This window comes from Uranotaenia lowii, chromosome 2 (genome assembly GCF_029784155.1).
Source record: "Uranotaenia lowii strain MFRU-FL chromosome 2, ASM2978415v1, whole genome shotgun sequence".
Classification (NCBI taxonomy): domain Eukaryota; kingdom Metazoa; phylum Arthropoda; class Insecta; order Diptera; family Culicidae; genus Uranotaenia; species Uranotaenia lowii.
The window spans coordinates 217479837-217500417 of NC_073692.1; the positions used below are offsets into that span (position 1 = coordinate 217479837).

Below are 20581 nucleotides of genomic sequence, written 5' to 3' on the forward strand. Positions count from 1 at the left end.
GCTTGGCATGCACAGAAAGTATTTCTGCGATGGCTGGCAACCCTAGGCTTTTTTGCCCGCCGTGTGTCGGTCGAGAGCAGTTTAGACTTGCACCTGTCACTTTCCCCGAACGGTTTTAAAGCCTCATAAAAATTAAATGATTTTATTAGTCTAAGAGCTTCTTGTATATCTCGCGAGGAACAATTCCATTCTGTATTTTTTATTGATGAGTAGAAAAAAAAATTAATGGTGTGCTTTATTCATAGCTACCCTATTACTGAGTTCTGCAACGTTCAAACTATGACTTAAAAGGTTGAAACTGAAGTGAAAGGACTACGATGAAATTGGTTTTTCGCATCGTTTTTCTATCGCACCCTGTAGTTTTCGACTGTTGATTTAAAAAATTATCTTTTGAAATGGGATTTACATTTGTTTGATTGTCAAAACAATTTAACGACATTATACATACCGGAGATATATTCCCATGAGATCCATACAGTATATTTTCGGGTGAGTTTTGGCTAGGTGACGATAATCCATCATTAAACTGATTAAAGTTATCGTAGTTACTTTGCTCAAGCGTAGGTATTCGCTGTTGTTGTTGCTGCTGCTGCTGTTGTTGTTGAGACGGATGCTGCTGTTGTGATTGCGGCTGAGGCGATTGACTCACATCGTAAGAATTGTTAACCTACACGGCGTTAGAGGGGGAATGGGTTAGTATTCAGGAACTAGTTTGTTTCGAAAATTCAGCGATAGGCCAATCAATTCGGTCCACAGGGTTCTGGTTAGCGCTGTACGCACACCAGAACACGTAATATCCGCACGACACACGACTGTGTTATTTTGTAGTATTTTAATTTTGCTTTACATCAATTTGACAATACATTAAGAAAACATCTAAAATGATGATGCCGGGCTGCAAAGTTTTACAGCGAAAAATCGGAATATGTTTTATTTACATGAACATACGCATTTGCATCCTAATCCAGCAACAAGCAAAATAGATCAAATCAAATAAAACAGACGCGTGTGCAATATGGAGGAAAGATTTTGTCTTCTAATGCTTAAAACTAAAAAATAAAAAAATAAAATAAAAAATGAACAAATTATATACCTTTGACATAAACGTAAATCTATTGCTATCTGGTACAGATAAATAAGGCTGTAAAAAATTAATGATGAAGAACGTAAATAGTCTAGCACATCGAATGAGACAAGCCTGCAAGCAAAGAGCTGAAATAAAAAGATCTAGAATGGGTATTAAAGTGATATTTACAGCAACCACGATCGAAAAACACGCCAACAACGTTTTAGCCTACAATATTTGTGTTTTTCTTTTTGTTACTCGCGGGAAAAAAGGATTTCTTATGAAGTGATAGATGAGCACGCAAAAACTTATCATTGAAAAACCGAAACAACTTTAAATAAACTCGAACTTCAAGTTTTTTTTAGAGAAAAAAATGATCGCGGTATTAATAAAAAATTGTAAATTTTGATCATTTCATCTATCGATTTGGGCATTAAGAAAATTTTGAAACTGCATTCAAGAACACGAAAATCATGCGGGCTGCAACGACGTTAAGCTCATTGGTAGAGGGAATCAAGGGAAACGCAAACAAACTATAAAGTAAGTATAGGGAACTACTTATGCATCATCCCGTTGCTCTTCAAATGACTCACTTTACCAGTGCAGGGGTTAAGGATAAATACCACGGCGAATACTACACTTCCAGAAGCATGCGGCTACTTACCTGACTAGATTTCGGCTTCTTGTTACTGTTCTTAACACTGTTATGATTAGTACTACTATTGTTGTTGTTGTTGTTGTTGATGTTGCCATTGTTGGTAGTGTTATTAAGGTTAGTGGTACTGGTACTGTTGTTGTTGTTGCTGTGGTTGCTGTTGTTGTTTGGACTGCAGTTGCCACTGTTGGGATGACTGCTGGTGGGAATGGGATAGCCGCCTCCTCCGCCTCCCCCTCCTCCGAAGTTATTCGGTCGCGGGTGCGGATGATGATTGTGGATGGCCGATGTGGGAGATAACGACGATGGAGAGGTTCCTAGCGGACTCTGTGGACGAGAAGAAATGGATAGTATGTCAGTGGAACCACTTGTTATAAAGGAATAATCATATCTGAATTTCGTTTTTGCTTAATTTTATCGAGTCGAGAATCTCGACTACTTCCGATGGCTCACCCATCCAGAAACCTTCTATTGGATTTTTGGATCGACTGCCTCGCAACGGCTCCGATCCAAAAAACATCCCAGTGGATTTTATGGCCTAACAATCTTTTAAAGGTCTGGCTCAACGACCTTCCAAATGGCTTCCTGGTTCGAGGACCCAAGGACGGTCCATGGTGCGCACGATAAATCCTCTCTTCAATTTGATAGTGTTCTCTACAGGTCACAAAGAGAAGTGGAACATTGGCACGATTGACGGGATGAATCCCAGAATGATCAACGAGCAGAGAAACCTCTAGAAGATCGTCGAACCGGAATCCATTGGAGCCATTAAAGGTTGTCAAGAAGGGAACCAATAAATGGTCGTTGGACAGGGAAGCCATTGCTGGAAGGCCACAAAGTCAAGGGAAGGTCGTCAAGCCTGTGTGGCTGTAAATATGATGGCCGCACGAGAAAATAATATGGCCATCAAGCGCTATATAGAATGTCGCTAAGGAACCGCAATCGTCGGGCCAAGCAAATGTCGATCAACTCAACAGACACGCGAAAAAATAGAATACATCATAGCAATCAGGAATACTCCCACTAATCAAGCGTGTTGGCTATTAAAATGCTTAGCTACGGCGAACGACGAGCGTTGGCTAAACAAGCGCCTGATATGAAAGTTTCAAAGCAATCGGGAATGCCACGCGTTACTAAGCAACTGCCGTCCACCACCGTTTTGCATTGCCCCGATTCAAGTAACCACGACCTGCGCGCAACTGCTAGCGAGGTCCTCTTTCGTGTGCTGGTGCTGCGAAGTTAGACGTGTGTCATTCTCATTACTGCAGGCGTGTTGGACGAATCCTCAATACCGGATTCACACACATCCGAAGCCTGCAGAAGGTTATCGAACCGAGAAACATTTGGAAAGTCGTAGGACCAGGAACCATCCAACGGTCACCAAGCCGGAACCATAAAAAGGTCATCGATCAAAAGCCATTGGAAGGAACCAGCTGGATGTTGTTAAACTGTGAGCCAGCCTCAATGAACGACGCAAGATGGATGCGTAGGCCTATACCGCCACTTTCAGACTGGGTAAATCGAACGTTTTGACTAACTTCGAACGCCGAGAATGTAGCACGCTATAATGGACGAAATCTCACTGATCATGTGCGATCTGTTACATAACAGGAGAGAGTATGAACGGAGAGAAAAAGGTAGCCAAAACAAGCTGAGAATGGTCTTGGGTAAAGTTCAATACAAAAGCAACGCCGTCTCAGGGCGCGGTATAACCCTAATCTGGACTTATACAAACGTTGGGTCGTAGAAGCAAAGGCCGCTGAAGAACTCACAGCAAACATTTTTGTAGCTATATTCCTATGCTGTTTAGATATAAAGGGTGTCCACAATGAAATTTCCACACTATGAAATTGCTCTAACTTTTTAACCGTTGGGTAGAGTTTAATGAAAATTTGAGTGAATTTAGTTCATAGTGCATTGTTTACATCCTGCAAGTTTTGGAGTCCTGTGATCAAAACTCGCGGAAATGGAGTCGAAAGAACAGCTCGTGCCTGATAAAATCTTGCGCATTCATCACGAGAAGAAGGATCTCTGGCATCGTTCCATCGCTAAAACATTGGGAATCGCGAATTCCACGGAGTCGCGAGTTCGAGGAACGATTGACCACCGATTGGAAGCCCAGAAGTGAAGTAAAAAGTATTCCGTACAGGTACAACACCAAACATCACAACCGTGTAGTTGGGTTCTTCAACCGAAACCCGAGCACCTCCTTTAGGAGTGTGGCTTTGAAGTTGCACCTAAGCCATTATTTTGTCCAGAAGGCCAAAACTAAGGCTGGGCTTCGAAGGCTCAAGGTACAAAAAGCACCTAATCGCGACGAGCAGCAGAACAAGTCCACCAAAACCCGTGCCAGGAAATTGTACCTCAACATGCTGACGAAAGTTGAATGCTGCATCATGGACGACAAACAAATATGTGAAGGCCGACTTCAAACAGATCCCCGGAAACCTGTTTTTCACGGCCAGAATAAGTTCAGCGTTTCAGAGCATGTCCGCACTCAGAAGATGTCCAAATTTGCGAATAAATTCCTGGTTTGGCAAGCCATCTGCACGTGTGGGAAGTGGAGTGCACCTTTCGTGATCCAGGACACGATGAACGCGGGCAGGAACAATCCGTGGGCCAAAAATTCTAGGGTTGCCAGCCAAGGGGGATAAAGAAGACCGGACAACGGTCGGAGTAGACTGACCCCATCGACGGGGGGCTGTCGAGTAGAGTGCGTCCGACCCCACGGTTTGAAGTTACAAAGATAAGACAATACCTTCTGCGTAGCGGATGCCGTGGGTGCGCCGCGTTCGTGCGTAGGATGCCCCACCTTCGGGGAGTATCCGAGTAGAGCGGTTCTCAACGACAGAAGCTGCGGGGATAAGACTTGACCTTCTTCGCAGTGGAAATCGTTGGGAAAGGGTTATTCCACGTTCGGGGAATACCCACGGGTAGAGTGGCTCTCGACGCCGGGTGAGCCATTCGAGTCGGATTAGGATGACGTCTTCGTCGGGAATCATCCGAGTCGTTGCGTTAAGTCCCGCGCGTGTGCCGTGACAGGCGCGAGTCTAGGATAAGCTGCTCTCGATCTGGCACACGACGGGCAAGGTGGCAAACTTCGAACCCTGAAGATAAGAGGTCGGGCTTCGAGTCGTTAGAGGAGAGGTCAGGTCTCAAACCTTCGGGCGGAGAGGTTTGTGTGGTCAACCCCGAGTCTTTATGATAAGGGGTCGGGTCTCGAGTCGTAAGAGGAGGGGTACAAGTGGTCACCTCGAGTCATTACGAGGAGAGTTCAGATTTCAAGTCGTTAGAGGAGAGATCGGGCCTTGAATCGTGCAGAGGAGAGGTAAACCTCGAGTCGATGCGAGGAGGGGTCGGATCTCAAGTCGTTAGAGGGGAGATCAGGCGTCGAGTCGTAAGGATGAGAGGTTTTGCTGAAAGTGGTCTCGTTAATGAGTATTGCCTTGGAGCGCATTAGCGCGAATAGACCTCCCACTATTGAAGTATAGTGTACTAAACAGTTCGAGGTGGGAACCAGGTCTGCGGCCCCAGGTGGAGTTTAGGGAGTAGGGGGTATACACGGAGTATATCATGAGTCTTCCCATTGTACCCATGGATCCAGAGTAGCAAACTGGGGGGACGCGGTGGCTCGCCGTGCCTTGGAATACAATCCGTAAACCGGGATTTACCACCTGTGGTTACCAACTAAAAAAAAAAAAAAGGACACGATGAATGGACAGGTGTACATGAAAAAGTGCCTCCAGAAGCGTCTGCTTCCTCTTCTGAAGGCCCACAACGTCCCAACAATCTTCTGGCCAGATTTGACCTCATGTGGTATGTGGATAATAAGATCAATTTCGTGCCGAAAATGTTAAACACTCCGGAGCTCCGCCCCATCGAGAAGTACTGGGCGATTATGAAGTAGCATCTTCTTAAACGACCCAATGTAGTGAAGACAGTCGAGGAACTGAAGAAAGTATGGGTTTACATGCAAAAAACGGTTGATTCGCAAGTTGTGCAGAATCTTATGGCCGGGGTTTTCGTATGGACAGAAAATAAAATACGAATAAAATGTTTAAATGAAGTGTAACAGTTATTTTTCAATCCCTGAAAATTTGATGGCAATCGGATGAAAACTTTAATTTTGTGAATCGATTTTGTGTGGCAATTTTGTCTTCTCTTTACGTTTCATATACATTATAGAATGATCGTATGAAAGTTGAAAAAACAGCATTAACCTACCAAAGGGGAGGCAATATACATACATAAATAAATTTAATTTCTTTCTAACGACGAAAATAACACAAATTGGGCACTATCCGACACCTTATTCATACCTATTGGAAAAAAGCAATAGAGCGCAAGATTTTGCTCTCATCGTTGCCAGCGACAATTTTATCCAGTTATCCCATTGATCAATGTCACTCAATTCCCATCTGATTTTAAGCCATGACGATGGTTTTCTCACTTGAAGCCCGCACGGGGGTAAAATAATTTTCTATCATATCCGATTTATCCTGACTTCAGACGATATTTTATACGATCTTTTCACTATTCAGTTGGAATTGCGATTCGCAACACTCAAGTTATGATTCTGATACGATTTCATGTTTGCTGGGTGCCTCAGGGAAGTCGCTTGGAACCTCTGATATTCCTCATCTTTATCAACGATTTGAATGCTACTCATGAGTCAGAAAAACTGCTGTACGCCGACCACCTCAAAATTTTCCGAACAATTTCTTTGTTAGTCGACTGCTGTGCTCTCCAAAAGGACATTGACTGTCTGCTTGATTGGTGCAATCATAACGTCATGACTCCGAATATTACTAAATGCGCTACTATCACGTTCACTCGACAACGACGTCCCGATCACTTTCGAGTGTCAAAATGTCAAAGACCTTGGTATCACTTTAGACAACAAGCTCCCAGCATATTTCCACGACAGTAGCCAAAAGTTTCGCGGTTCTCGGCTTCATACAACGGAACACACTGTTTTTAGTGACTCCTACAGTCTGATATCACGGTATTGTGCTCTTGTGCGTAGCATTCTCGAATTTTGAGTGCAAATTCGGACATCATATCAGGCGGGGCAATAAAAAAAATAGAGAGAGTACAACAAATACGCTCTACGCCAGTTACCTGAGAACGACACCCTTGAACTTCCGCCTTACGGACAACTTTGGTTGTTACTAAATCTACTTCAAGACGCGTTCTCTTACAACGACTCTTCATTTTTGACATCTTGCAGAATAACTTGGATTTTCCAGAATTGCCACCATTTCTGCCGTTTAATGCTCCTCTAAGAGCTCGATCCCATAAATTGCTAGGACTCTTTTATCGCCGAAAGCATCTGCAGAGATTGTTAAATAAATAAAACAATACCGGCAGCGTAAACTTCGGATAGTTGCACCAGTGCCTTTTGGATGGTTTATCATACCACACTACACACATCTCTGGGATCCGAGGCAATCAGCTGAGGGTAATATGCAGTATGGTTTCGTCAATACTTCGATAAGGGATAGCGGCCTGGAGATAGGGATATAATACTAGATCTTATGCGTAGTGGGTCTTGAGAAAGCGCACTAACTAGCCGAGGTAGAATAACCCCATTTTTACAAATGATGCTGTAGGCATAAAACTAGGCATTCTATGAAATCAATCTCCTAGCAAAAATTGACATTCTATTGTCAGGGAACACCATAGAGCGTAGAGCGAGTATACTCTCGGAGCATAAAACCCTATAATTGCCATTTCAAGAAAGGATTCGAAGAGGCGAAAACTGGATCGCAGTCGCACAAGAATGACACTTTTCGACAGGGGTGTTATACTCCTCAAAACAGCACAATGTGTTCTAAAAGCACAATGTGAGCTCAAGCTTTCTGGAACTGCGCGCACGACGATAGAATATCTACTGCTCGCTCTCTTACTGCGCGCCGATAGTCGAATTTTCTGAGAGGTTTCTCACAATGATGAAAAACACAATGAGCTGATCCACTCTGCTCAATGTGAACTCCGGCTTTAGAAATTTGCCAAGCACTCTTCTTCGTTATATTTTTCCTTCTCATCAAAAGAAAATAAAAACGATCATCGTTCATCCAGTCCGGCACGAAGACACACCGGCTGCTTGCAAGGAAGAAAATAACTCATAAACAAGCAACAGCAACAATACAAACGAAATTCGGTCAGGCTCGGCCTGCCGGCTGCCGAGCAGCGATGCCACGAAAATCTGTACCATCAGTGTATTTAATTCTGTAAAATTGGGATACGTATGGACGAAGATCAGACTCATTTATGATACAGATTTTTTTTGTGGCAACGGTGTTCGGCAGCCGGCAGGCCGAGCCCGCCCAAATTTCAGCTGTGTTGTTGCTGTTGCTTGTTTATTGGGAAAGAATTCGTTTGTTGAATTCAGCGTTGTGGTGGTATACTGATACACATTGTGCAGCTCAATGAGCTGAGGGCTACCGCTGCGTAGCTCAGTGATTTGCTTCGATGTAGCACATTGATGGACAGCTAGCTCAGGCAGTGCTCGGTTTTGCTCTCTCAGTGTGCTATGGAAAAAAAGCACAATTTAGCTCATTGTGTGAGCAAATGACACCCCTGCTTTTGGATTGACTAGACCCGTTGCAGATCTCGTGGGTACGTCTTGGACAAGAAAGGATAACTCCATCACCGGAAATTATCCCAGTAGAACAGTTTACATGACTGTTATATGAGTTACACGCATAAACAGGATGTCTGTGCTATGGATCTCGTAGAAAAACGATTGATATCTTAAGTAAGACATGAAGAGGAGAAAACTGGACCACGGTCGTATGACTCAACCAGCTTGGATTGACCGTAGTTCGTGGGTATAGGCTTATTCTAACGTCTGAGAGTGTCTAAGAAGAGCTTGTACGTCTGTTCTTTTCGCCTTAACCAACTTCGATCTAGCAAAACACAAAACTCAGATCTACTTACCGGACAATAACTGCTACTGTGCGCGTTGTGATCGTACTCCTGATCGAGTGGCGACGGATACATCGGGTAGCCAACTGACGTCAAATCCGGCAACGAACCCGTATTACTTGGTATGGGAATCTGTATACTGTCGGTGTGGTTTTGTGAAGGATAAATACTAAAAATGGTACAAATAAAACCAACATTATTGAAAGGTTCCTAAGTGGCATTACTAGACTTTCTAACTTACTTTATTCCGGGTAGCCTCGTGAGACCGGTCGTCGATCGGGACCTTATATCGTGGGACGAAGTGTTCTCGAGAGGCAAATGATGATGATGTATTTTTGAGATACTTTGAGCATTTGTAGTTTTCCTTTGAAACGTGGGGCTTAACCTAAGCGGTGAGTGCGAATGCATATGGTTTGATTCTGACTGTAAGTTAGAATTCGAAAAAAACGATTATAGTAGGGTTCAAGTAAGCCAAAAAAATCCAAACAAACCTGATTCTGGCATAAACTCTGATGGATCGCGGAATCCGATATAGACCTGTGCCAGTTGCTTTCCATTGGCGGTATAAGGTGCGAATTGTTGCCATACGGAGAAGTGTCATGGTTCCGGTTGACCTGCCGATTTCTCATTGGACCACCGGGAGTTCGCCCTACAAAAGGAACACATTTTAGAGTTTCGTAAACTTCTATGATCCTGTGCTACGCATAAACTTTACCTCGCGATTCCCTGTGATTCGGTGTACTTGCTTTAGGTGTGGCATCCTTTTTGATTTTCACATTTTCCAGCTGAGTATATGACTTGAGCTCTGTCAGTGTAGTACTGTCATCACCCTATTGAGAAAGAAGAGAAAAGAATGATTAGATCTTCGTTCAATAAAAGGATAAAAACAGTCACTAAAACTATTGTTCCAGCTAGAAATGGGGAAGGTTTTATAACATGACATCGGCACTAAGAGGAAAGTTTCTAACAAAACGAAAAAAGGATGATTTAGGAATCTAAACATCAATCCTAATGATTCTAGTATGATGGTTGAACCCACGCTAAATGAATTCCAAAGAAATGTAAGAAAAGAAGTTGAGAGTTTGACACATATACATACATTATGTTATATTCAGAGTCATTATGAAAGTCTTCAAGTTTCCAACGCATTATTTATCAAAAATTTTGCACATTTTACAAATTTTACAGCTATGCAATTTTAAATATATTAGCTTGATTGGTTCCGGATCTAACTTCAAAAATTGGTTCTCGATCTGCCAGAAAGCACTGCGTAAATATCAATCCATTTGAGGGCTCGAGAAGAAAGCTAAACTACGCTTTATTTTACGACAGCCAAAAAATGTTTTAAATTTCTGGTCAATTGATGGTACAATTAAAATTTAAAAAAACAATTAGCCTTCCCTCAATTCACACCAAAGAAGAATAGGTGACATTGTGACGTTTACAGCAAGTTACATTTTCTTTTGAAATTGTAACTATGCACTTTGGAATCAATTATAAATCAAAAATATTCAACAAAGTTTAAAAAAAATTACATTTTGATTTTTAACGGTCGCCTTGTACCACTGTCAAATAAGATTGTACGTAATTAACACAACGAAATCTAAGGGTGAATCACTTAGCAGGAACGTTAGCGTTCACGAAACGGAAACTCAAGAAGACTACGTGACGAATGAAAACTAACTTCCTATGTGAAAAGGTAGGTCTCTAGATGATGGTGCCGAAATATGCTAAAATGTAACACCTTGTTTACATAAACAATAATAAACGAACATCAACAGATTGTTTTCTTTTTTTTTGCTATACACTCACTCATTCGGGAGAAAGAAAAAAGAAAGAAGTCTAAACCAAAATAAAACAACTACAACAGTACAACAGCGACGAAAACTGCAAAAGCCCGCCAAATGCCAAGTGGGGGGCCAAACCTGAAAGTTATCGTTATCGTTGTTGACATTGGGCAGCGAGCCACCCCGGAAAGTGCCCAGCCCGCCAAGAGTCGGCATAAGGTTAACACTACTTCTCGACAATGGCGACACCTAGAGGGAACACGAAATATACCGGATGATCAATGAACAATAAAAAGGTTCAGATTATTTCTAACGTGATTCCAACGAAGAATATTTAACATCATATGTATTAATCATATTGCTATCGATAAAACGGTGCGGTTATTCCCTAAGCTGGGTGAGTAAAGTCAACCGTTCTCGATTGATATTGGTAATCGCGCATCACATTCGACTCCTTATAGAGAAACCTTTCGACTGTTATCTAAATATGTAGCGCCCTTCCGGTTCAAACGCGAATTGGAGTTGGGGGAATCTCATTTATTGCGACAACAATCTGTACCGCCTTGTTGATGCCGTGAGGCATTCAAATGAACAACGCCGTGATGCTTTTTCCATTTTAATTAGTTATAAATATCCATAAGCGAGATACTGACTAATCATTCCCATTAGGGCGGGTAAATTTCGTATATATTTAATGTGTCAATTATTATAATTAACGTACAATTTACCATAGAAGTTAAATAAACAAACAACTACCAACTTTCATAACTAAAACCGTGTTAGAAGATTTATTTAAAGTTATTTACAGCGAACCATCTAATCGAATGTTCTCTTTATTTGGTAAAATTTAAAAATAATTCTGAAACACGCTAGCAATACATCTTTTTTTAAGGATCATAACTAAGCGTAAACTCGACTCGGTGAAACGTCACCCAGCCACCGTATTGCTTTACAGATTGCTAGTTTAGCTAATAAATCTTAAAAATTTCTCTAAAACAAAGAAATCGATACACAATTTTTTTACCGTACCGTGGTTGAATTAAAAGGAATTTTTCGATTGCTTTGATTCAGACAAAAAGTTTTCCGATCTGTTCCTAATGTTTGGAGGAAGATGACTTTGCAAAGTTTGTAATAAAACGACTTTTCTTCTGTTCAGATTCAGATAGTCATAACTTTTAATTGAGTGTACAGTTACTGGTTTGGCTTATTTTGGTAACGGTAAAATCGATTGGAGAAGGAATCATTTGTTTTTAAACATTAGACAACGTGGACTGCTGAGGCATAATATTGGCAATCGATCCAGTGTCTAAAACCGTCTCATATTTCCAGACATCCGATAAAAATTAATCAGCTACTAGAAATAATTCTTGACGTTATTTTAACATTTTTTTTGTTAAAAAATGAAGTTTGAAGAAGCTAATTTTCTATAACAATATCAGATATCCCTCTTTACGGAAAAAGCTTTATCACTGATTCTACAGCATGCATAAACTCGTTAACGTTGATTGCATTGAAATGGTTTGTGTTAAAATTTCATAAAAAAAATATACAACTCGAGTTAGAAATACGCTACTCCACGGAATTTGATTCTTTCGTGGACGCAGATTGACTAGCGGTTAAACATTTTCAAAATACCGGTTTTCCCGGTTGAGATTTTACACCTTTTAACCTGTTTTAAATAACATGATGATGGTGAAATAATGCTTGTTAAATATCGTGTTGAAATTATTTCATGGAAAAATTCAAAACATAATTTGCAATGCGAACGAAAAATTCGTTCGCACTGCAAGTTTCTACTTGTGAGGCGAACCACACATGGCCTTTTATTTTGTTGTGGTACCGTAAAACGGGGTAAGATTGATCACTTTATATTTCTCGACTACTTTTTCTGTTGAGGGGAATGTGGTATGTTTCATATTTTTAAAAACCGCACTGGACTCATATGAACGTAAAACATGGTTGCAGAAATTTATTAGACTACTTTAAATTTGATTTGAAAATCGATTTCGATTGTTCGTAATTTGATGCTTTGGGGTAACATTTATCAGTCTCTATTTTGACAGTTTCACGAATTTTCTTGATCATAAAGGATACAAAACACATCCATAATATTTACAAATGCTAGTAATAGAAAAACTCAGGCAGTTCGTGTGTTAAGGCTGAACAAAAATTAAAATCGAAAGATGGACAATGATGCTGCATAAATTAAGGGACTAATTTTTTTGGCATTACTTATAAAATTTTAACTACAAAGACAAATAAAAATTTGCCTTCATTCAATTCCCTATACCCTCGCACTATTCCCCTTTAATTTTTTCCATCAAACTTTACCATTTGATAGGATTTTTAACCTTTTGTCCTAGACTGGCTTACTCTTGAAAAACGTCCCTATTTTTAAATATCAAAAATACCTCAAAATATAACAAAAACTACACAAAAACTATAAATTTACTAAGAAAAAAAGTTGAACTATCACATAAATCAACCTGCTGCTTCTAAACGATTTGATTTCTTCAGGAAGGGTGTTTGTTCAAGGTTTTGATATAACATTTTTACTTACATTTGAAATTTTCAAAAACAAACCAAGTTTTACCCAATTTGAAACTCAACATGTAGGTTTTTAAACGTAGAAAAAAGTTTTGAGATATTTTAACTTTAGACTTAGTTATCGATGATTATGTGGCAAAATTTCATGATGATCAAAGCAACCCTCTTTTACGGTCGCTACAATTCTATCTGTATCTTCCACTGCAAAGTAGCATACCCGCGAAGAACTTAGAGATGAAATGTGATGAAAAGTTTATCAAATTGAAAGTACCCTTCCGTTAATTTTCAACAGCTTTCATCTTATACCCGGTAAAATAATTTCATAAAACTATAATTAAATTTTTTTAATAAATTTAACAGAAACAAATGTTGTTTTGCTAAAGTAAGGTTTGTATACAAAAATACGATGAATATGTTATTCAATATTTAGTGTTCCGATTATTTGTGTATTCCGTATAATTGTCTCATTTCTGACTACCCTTTCGGTATGCTGCTTTCTGTCCATTTATTTTGGCGTTCTACTAAACGTTTTTTACAAAAATATCATCGGAATCGATTTTTTCTAAATTTGTTTCTTGTTTATAATACATCTAGCTGATCCCGTACGAACTCCGTTTTTTTAACTTTTAGTATGTAATGAGGAGCTTGTGTTTGAATCGTAATCGGTATGCATTTCACAACAATATTACATAAAATACCATTTTGCTTGTTTGCAAACTGAAATTCAAAATAAAAAAAATGATTGACCGTCAAAAAGAAGACCCGTGTTTGAATTTAGATCTTGTTAGGATGCATGATAACGAAATTATAGCAGAACGGCGACCTTTTTTATGGACGACAATTTTTATGTAGTGTATTACAAAGTTTGAAATCAGAAATCGATTTTTCATCCTGCAAAACTCTCGTGTATGAATTTTCGTTTCAATCCGATGCATAACATCGTAATTATTGCAAAACATTGAACAATTAATATGGACGACCCTCTTTGCCTACCTTTTTCACAAAATTTGACACCTCAAAGAAATTGGTTGTGCTGTAAAACCAATATGCTCAAATTTTCATTCAAGCCCGACATAATCACGACATCTTAAATACAGTGAACAATTAATAGGGACGATCCCTTTGCCGACCCCCCATACTAAACTGGACACCCGACCTTTCCTGAAAACTTCCGTGTGCCAATTTTGATCTCAATACGATGTAATATCATAAAACAGTAAACAGTTAATATGGACGATCCCATTTGCCAACCCATGACCCAAAACTTGACTCCTTGAATCAATTACCCGCCTCTTCTAACTTTCATTTGCAAATTTTCATCTCAATCCATTGTATAATAACGTCAATATTGCTAAAACAGTGAACAGGTCGTATAAAAAATCTTATTTACCGCCCAAAATTTGATACCTTAAACCGATTGCCCGTCCCTGAAAATGATTGTGCAACATGTTGATGCAACATCAGTCACGATATTTTAGTTGTTTCAGCACTATTCCAGCATGGAAAACAAACCCGAAAGTTCCCGCAGGACCTGCTGCGAAACTCAATCAAACACACTTCCGGTTGTAGACTGTATTATAACTCTCACACTTATTTTCGTTTAAAAACTATAAATAAATTTATATTTAAAAAAGAGAAAATTTCCCAGCTCCGAAAAAAATGCGCCTGACACTTTCTGTGTGCAAAGTTTCAACTCAATCCAATGCATTATAACGTCATGCATAAACAATTCATATGGACGACCCCTGACACAAAATTCAATGCCAATGCCTTTTCTTATACAGTTGCGTTCAAAAAAGAATGAAATCGCGTGAAGCTGCGCACCCACTTTCAACTTTGACAAGCTGCCATTTTTCTCTCGGTTAATATTTTTTCAAGAAAATTTCACATAATCTAGTTCAACTGCATCGATTTTGATGAAACTTGACCTGGTATAAGAACAACCATTTTTACATCTTTGGACCAAATTTCAAGATTTTTGAATGAAAATGGTGAGGTGTTTTGTGAAGCAATTCCAAATTTCCCCTTTTTACGGAAATAGCTCTATCTTTGTATCCCGTCATTGAAAAGACTTCAAATTTCTTAAAGTGTTAGTTGAATAGTTGAACTAGATTGTGTGAAATTTTGATGAAAAAATACCAACCGAGAAAGAAATGGCAGCTTGTCAAAGTTGGACGTGGGTGCGCAGCTTCGCGCGATTTCATTCTTTTTTGAACGCAACTGTATCTCGCGGGAGCTTTCATTACGTCGTATAAAACATCTTAGGAATTCACAGAAAACTGCTGCAAAAGTTTTCAAAGCAACTCTAAAATGTGTATTTCATATATAGAATATGTTGTCCAGGCTACAAATATTCTAAATGGAAAGAAGTTGCGACTAGTTTATGTCAGTTTTGTATTTTTTCGAAATAAACCTCTTTGTTTACATTTTGTTTCCTACGACTTAATGAAAACTTACACGAGGTATATAAATAAACAAATCCCTGAATCATCGTGATCGTTCAATTTTATTCTTAAACGATTAGCGCTGTAAACAGCGATTATGCTTAACTAGTACGTTCTCTACAGTTCTTCCCTAGCAATGCAAGGATCTGATTGGAGGATTGATTAAGTGGATGAAAAAGAATAATAGTATAAAATCCCAGATAAAAAAAAACACTTTTCCACCATTAGGGATGAATCATCCCAGAGGATGAAAATCCCGTATGAAAAAAACACTTTTCCACCATTGAAAATGCGCCGGTATGCAAACAGTGAGCAATGGACAAAAAAATATGAACTTCCACAAAATCCGTTCATGCGAATGTACGTGAAGAAGAAGCTAGTAGAATTGATATTTATAATAAGGGTACAACGTTTGTTTGTGTAACAAACATAATCTAGACATATTAAGTAAATCATTGTCTTTTTTTGAAACCAGCGATTTGTTCTGAAATTCAAAGTTAAGGATGAAAAATTACTGGCGCAAAAAATTTTAATGCACACGTGAACTGTTTAACGAATATGGTCAGTACCCACCAGCTTTGTTTATAGAAGGAATAATTACACTTTTACCTCAGAAAGGAGACCAGTTTGACATTCACAATAAAAGGCCTACAAGTGTGTTGAATACAGATTATAAAATTTTGACAAAAATTATATGGAATTAAATTATCAGAGTCAATAGAACAAGGAAATCAGCTTGTATAGAGTCAAGATCATGTGTTGGTAATTTATTAGATTTAAGAGATGTTTCCCTTAAAGCCAATGCACAGTAGTCCAGAAATAAAATTTAGCGGGAAGCAATTATTTGAGTCTTTCCATTGAGTTTGATGCATTTAATGTCTTAGACAAACTTTCACAACAAATAAAGGCTGTCATTTTGTAAGAAATAATTTTTAGGGTGGTTCATGAATTTCGTGAGACATGAAAACTATTTTCTAACTGTGATAAGATAGAGGCCTACATTGTTCTACAATATTGTATAACATAATAATTCATGAAACTTTGCTAAGACATCAAACATCTATCTCTAGAAATAAAACTTTTATGGCAATTTGTTTTCATAAGGTTAGGGTGGTCCTACAAAAAAAATCTGTTTTTTCGTTATACCCTTTTCAGGGTGATAATTTATTAAAAATATGTGTTTGGCAAGATTTTATCGTTGATTGTATTTAAAAGCTAATATAAGAATCTTCACAATATCAAAAATCCGGAGATTTTTTTTCTGTTTAAAGCGTTTAATCATTGTTTGAAATTTAGTAAAAATCGATAATTTCTCGAGAAAAATAGATCGAATTTGTATCTGTGTTCTTTAAGAACTCAAAAACAACTGGACCGATTGATGTGAAATTTGTCATAAAGTGGTTTTTCGAGTAAATAATTGTTCAAATTTCAAATTTTTTCAGTTTAAATAGCTGTTGGACCACAACAAATACATTAAAGAGCAGGAAAGTGAAAAAATCTTAGGTTTGCATATTTTCCAAATTTTAAAACAACAATTGACAAAAATTTTAATACCCTTATAAGCAAGATTCAAATGACATTTGCCAAGCACAACAAAAGATTTTTAAATATATTTAAAAAATATTGGATTTTAAATACATACATTTTATCAAAGCTGTGGTATATTTCACAAGTGCTACTGTTTTATACAATAGAAATGGACGGTTGACTCCCAATGACTTTGTTATGAGCGTTAAATAAAAATATCATTACCAGAAATATGCGAGAATGGTTATCATTGACAAATAAACTCAGGATCTTGCCAAATTTAAGTACCAGTAAATTAATTTATGACTATTTTCTTAGCCATTTAAATAATGATGTTTATGTAAATAAAATTTAATGAATAAATAAATAAAAAGAAATATTGCAGAAACCTATATCCCTTAAACTTATTGACTCCTGTATACTCAACCAGTTTCAACTACCAATCAGATACATTTTCCTAATTTAAGAATTGTTGTCTTTCTTATTTCCAAGACGAATGAAAACATTCCCGAATAAGTTTGCAAAATCAGTAAAAAATCAATTTTCTATAACTTTATGATTTTTGTATATGAACTAAAATTAAGACGAAATTTCATGTAGCCTTTTTTATGTTTACAGTTTAGTGCAATTGTTTTCACCTAAATCCTTCTTTGTGACCGTCCAATGCTACTATAAGACATCTGCAGCTTCGTGACGAATAAATTGTTTGGAGAACGATACTCACGAAGGTTCACCAAGTGGTTTGACCATTTCAAATTACATAATAACACCAGCCTAACAAGTCATCTCTAGAGCATGTCACCTGAACTGTCTGGCTAAAAATAACACATTCTGTCATAATAGTCTAATAACATGCACTTGTACACAAAAAGAACGGGAATAATTAATATTCCAGTTAATCAGCGCTACACTATATTGGTCGCTGTATAATAAATTAGCACCGAACGGCTCATCGCTCACTATCAAAAACAATAAACAAGTTTTAAGTGAAATATTTATTAACAACCATAGTTTTGAACTTCAACCGGCAGTCCCGGATCGATCAATGGGTGCAGTTCAGTTGATGTATATTGTGTTTACACGTCCAAAATAGCAACAAGTTTTAGTTTTGCTCACTCGCGTCTGTTTTCGTTTGCATTAGGCATTCAGCGTATTTTTTTCGCGCGCTTTTCTAGGCATGATTAAGAAGGAAAAATACACTGTGCTCACAATAATGCCCGTTTTACAAGTGTGTTTAAAGGTTCAAACTACCACATCAGCTCAGAGCGCGGCCACATGGCATGGTGCAGTTCGGTTGTTGTCAATGTGTTCAGCGCTATTATTCGTTTGGAGCAAAGTGTGGGGGGCAATGAAGGAATCAACGACGAATACCGGCAAAGGCGTAGAGCGATACGGTTACAACGGTCGCGCTAAGTAATAATCATTCACAAATAAGAACGGTTTTGCATTCTCATCATCCATCCTGAGACGATTGCCGAACGAAGGAAACTATTCCATAAAACGGGAAGGAATACAAAATTAGGATTGTTTTCTTTTTTCCGGTATTACTTACAAAATTAGAAGAGAATCTACAACTAATTGAGATAATCCCATTGCGTCAGTAGGGCTAGGTGGGGTAATTATGAAAAAAATTACTCAGTTTTTTATACTATCAGCTCAAACAAGTAGCTCTTTAATGTTAAAATTCTGGGAAGTAACCAAAAATGAATGACTGGTTCCCTTCTCCATTTAAGGATTTTTTTTTAATTTTTAAGTTGCAACTTGTGGGCTTTAAACGTTTTTTCATAATTACCCCGATTGTTCATAATTACCCCGTATCTTAAAAAATATGGGATAAATATGAACACTTGTTTATGTGTGGGTGTAATTTTTTTCAACAGTGAATCTTATCACGCCACATCAAGCATCAATAACTAAAGTTAAAACTTTTAAACAACATTTCGGTATCGAATTTTGAATACGGCGAATGCGCCAACTGTAAACAAATCCAGATAATCACATAAATGCGTTAAACTATTCATTTTACATCCGAAAATATGATCTACTTTCAATTTTTCTTATTTTAGTGAAGTTAAATTTAATTTTTTAAATAAGGCGAATAGCTTTTTTTTATGAGTGTGTAATCCCACAGTTCATTCGCCCATTTCCCCTCGAAATTTCGTCGCGAACAAAAGGGCCAATAGTTATCTCGAGATGGAAAAAGGGCATTGAAGTTTTCGAAAAAAAATTTCCAGGACGAGGAGATGCACAAATCAGTATTTATAAGATCGTTGAATGTGCTAATGTGTTAACGTGATCATTTGGACCCGCTTTCAAGCCGAAATTTGCTTGAATATTGCTTCTTTAATGAGTGATCCAAAAGGCGAATAGTCATTCTGCAATTCAAAAGGGCACTCCAATTTGGCGAATGAACAAAATGAGAGCACCAGTCTGTGGTAAAAGGGTCCACAGTTATATTTATTAATTTTTTGTGGTAATTAGTACGGAAAAGCTATATTTATCGATCGGGTGTTGAAATTAAACCAATTTGAAAGCATTTTAGCGACTTCTTTAGGAAAATGATTGTACGCAGCTAAATAGGAAATTGATTTTATTTTCTGAAACTTGGAATGCGTTTTTCTCAAAACAAAGGTCTTGGCGCATTCGCCGTATTCAAAATTTGATACCGATTTTATCTCCATTCACATTGATGAGGGAGTCAATTGATAAGACACATCTCAAAACGATTTTCGTTTCTCAGAGACATGAATTTTGTCAATAACTGTATCTTCAAAATTTACATAGTTAGATTTGCAAGTTTTTACTGTAACCTATCAATAGAATGACAGACTATCACATTTGATCAGTTTTGAGACCCTACTATGACCCTAACGGCGCTTACGGCGTTTGTTCATAATTACCCCGCTTAACCCTACAGCATTTCGGGGGATTATTGACCTGTTAAGGGAAATTTTCTAGTATACAGAATACATAAGCTGAAAACTCGAATACTTTGCTACATGTTCTCTAATCTCTCTATCTACTATTTACTCTATCTACTATTTAAATTCTGTCAAAAAAGTTATTTTTTATTGTTAAGACTATGTAAATTTAGATTTTTTTACAAAAGCTTCTCTAAGCAACGATTTCAAGCATTGGATGTTGAACGCCCCGGTGTGGGTTAATGATGCTACAAAACTTTGGATCGAAACGACCCAAAAACGATACCATGCGGACAGTGAAAACAGATTAATTATGTTCATATATTCGAAAAAAAAACGTGAAAAATATTTTATTTTTCAACTTTATCTACACATAAAAATAAATGATTTTTCAACTTTTTGCAATGAAAAAAATCTATTATTTGGAAATTTTTGACCATATTTTCAACTGTGTTGGTTTCAATCATTTTTCTGCTGCTGTTGGCTACGAATTCAATGAACCGATTCGATTTTCAGTGCCCTTTTTTGACTCAAACTCAAACTAGATTTGTAAAAAAAAACTCCATAAGGGAGAAGGTTTGTTCAGAACCATCATAAAATAAAATCCTAGCTAAGTTAGAAACCTTTTAAAGCGAGAAAAAAAGTTCAGACTCTTGAAATCTTGCTTTTTCGGCTCGACTGTATTTGTACTTTGATTTTTAAAG

At 38.0% G+C, this 20581-nt stretch overlaps 1 protein-coding gene across 5 annotated transcripts in view; it reads right to left on the minus strand.

The window, feature by feature from the left end:
* The window catches only part of LOC129742952 (myb-like protein AA), an 83112-nt gene that overhangs the window by 24502 nt on the left and 38029 nt on the right, over positions 1-20581 (minus strand). For 2 of the 5 annotated variants that reach the window (XM_055734889.1, XM_055734892.1), the window contains 8 exons: positions 10577-10687; positions 9367-9481; positions 9143-9300; positions 8893-9074; positions 8664-8820; positions 1731-2048; positions 1094-1141; positions 449-667 (listed from right to left, as the gene is read on the minus strand). In XM_055734889.1, the coding sequence (XP_055590864.1) occupies positions 449-667; positions 1094-1141; positions 1731-2048; positions 8664-8820; positions 8893-9074; positions 9143-9300; positions 9367-9481; positions 10577-10687 (1308 nt within the window). The remainder of the gene's footprint in view (positions 1-448; positions 668-1093; positions 1142-1730; positions 2049-8663; positions 8821-8892; positions 9075-9142; positions 9301-9366; positions 9482-10576; positions 10688-20581) is intronic. The other 3 variants (XM_055734894.1, XM_055734893.1, XM_055734891.1) reach the window with 2 other exon arrangements.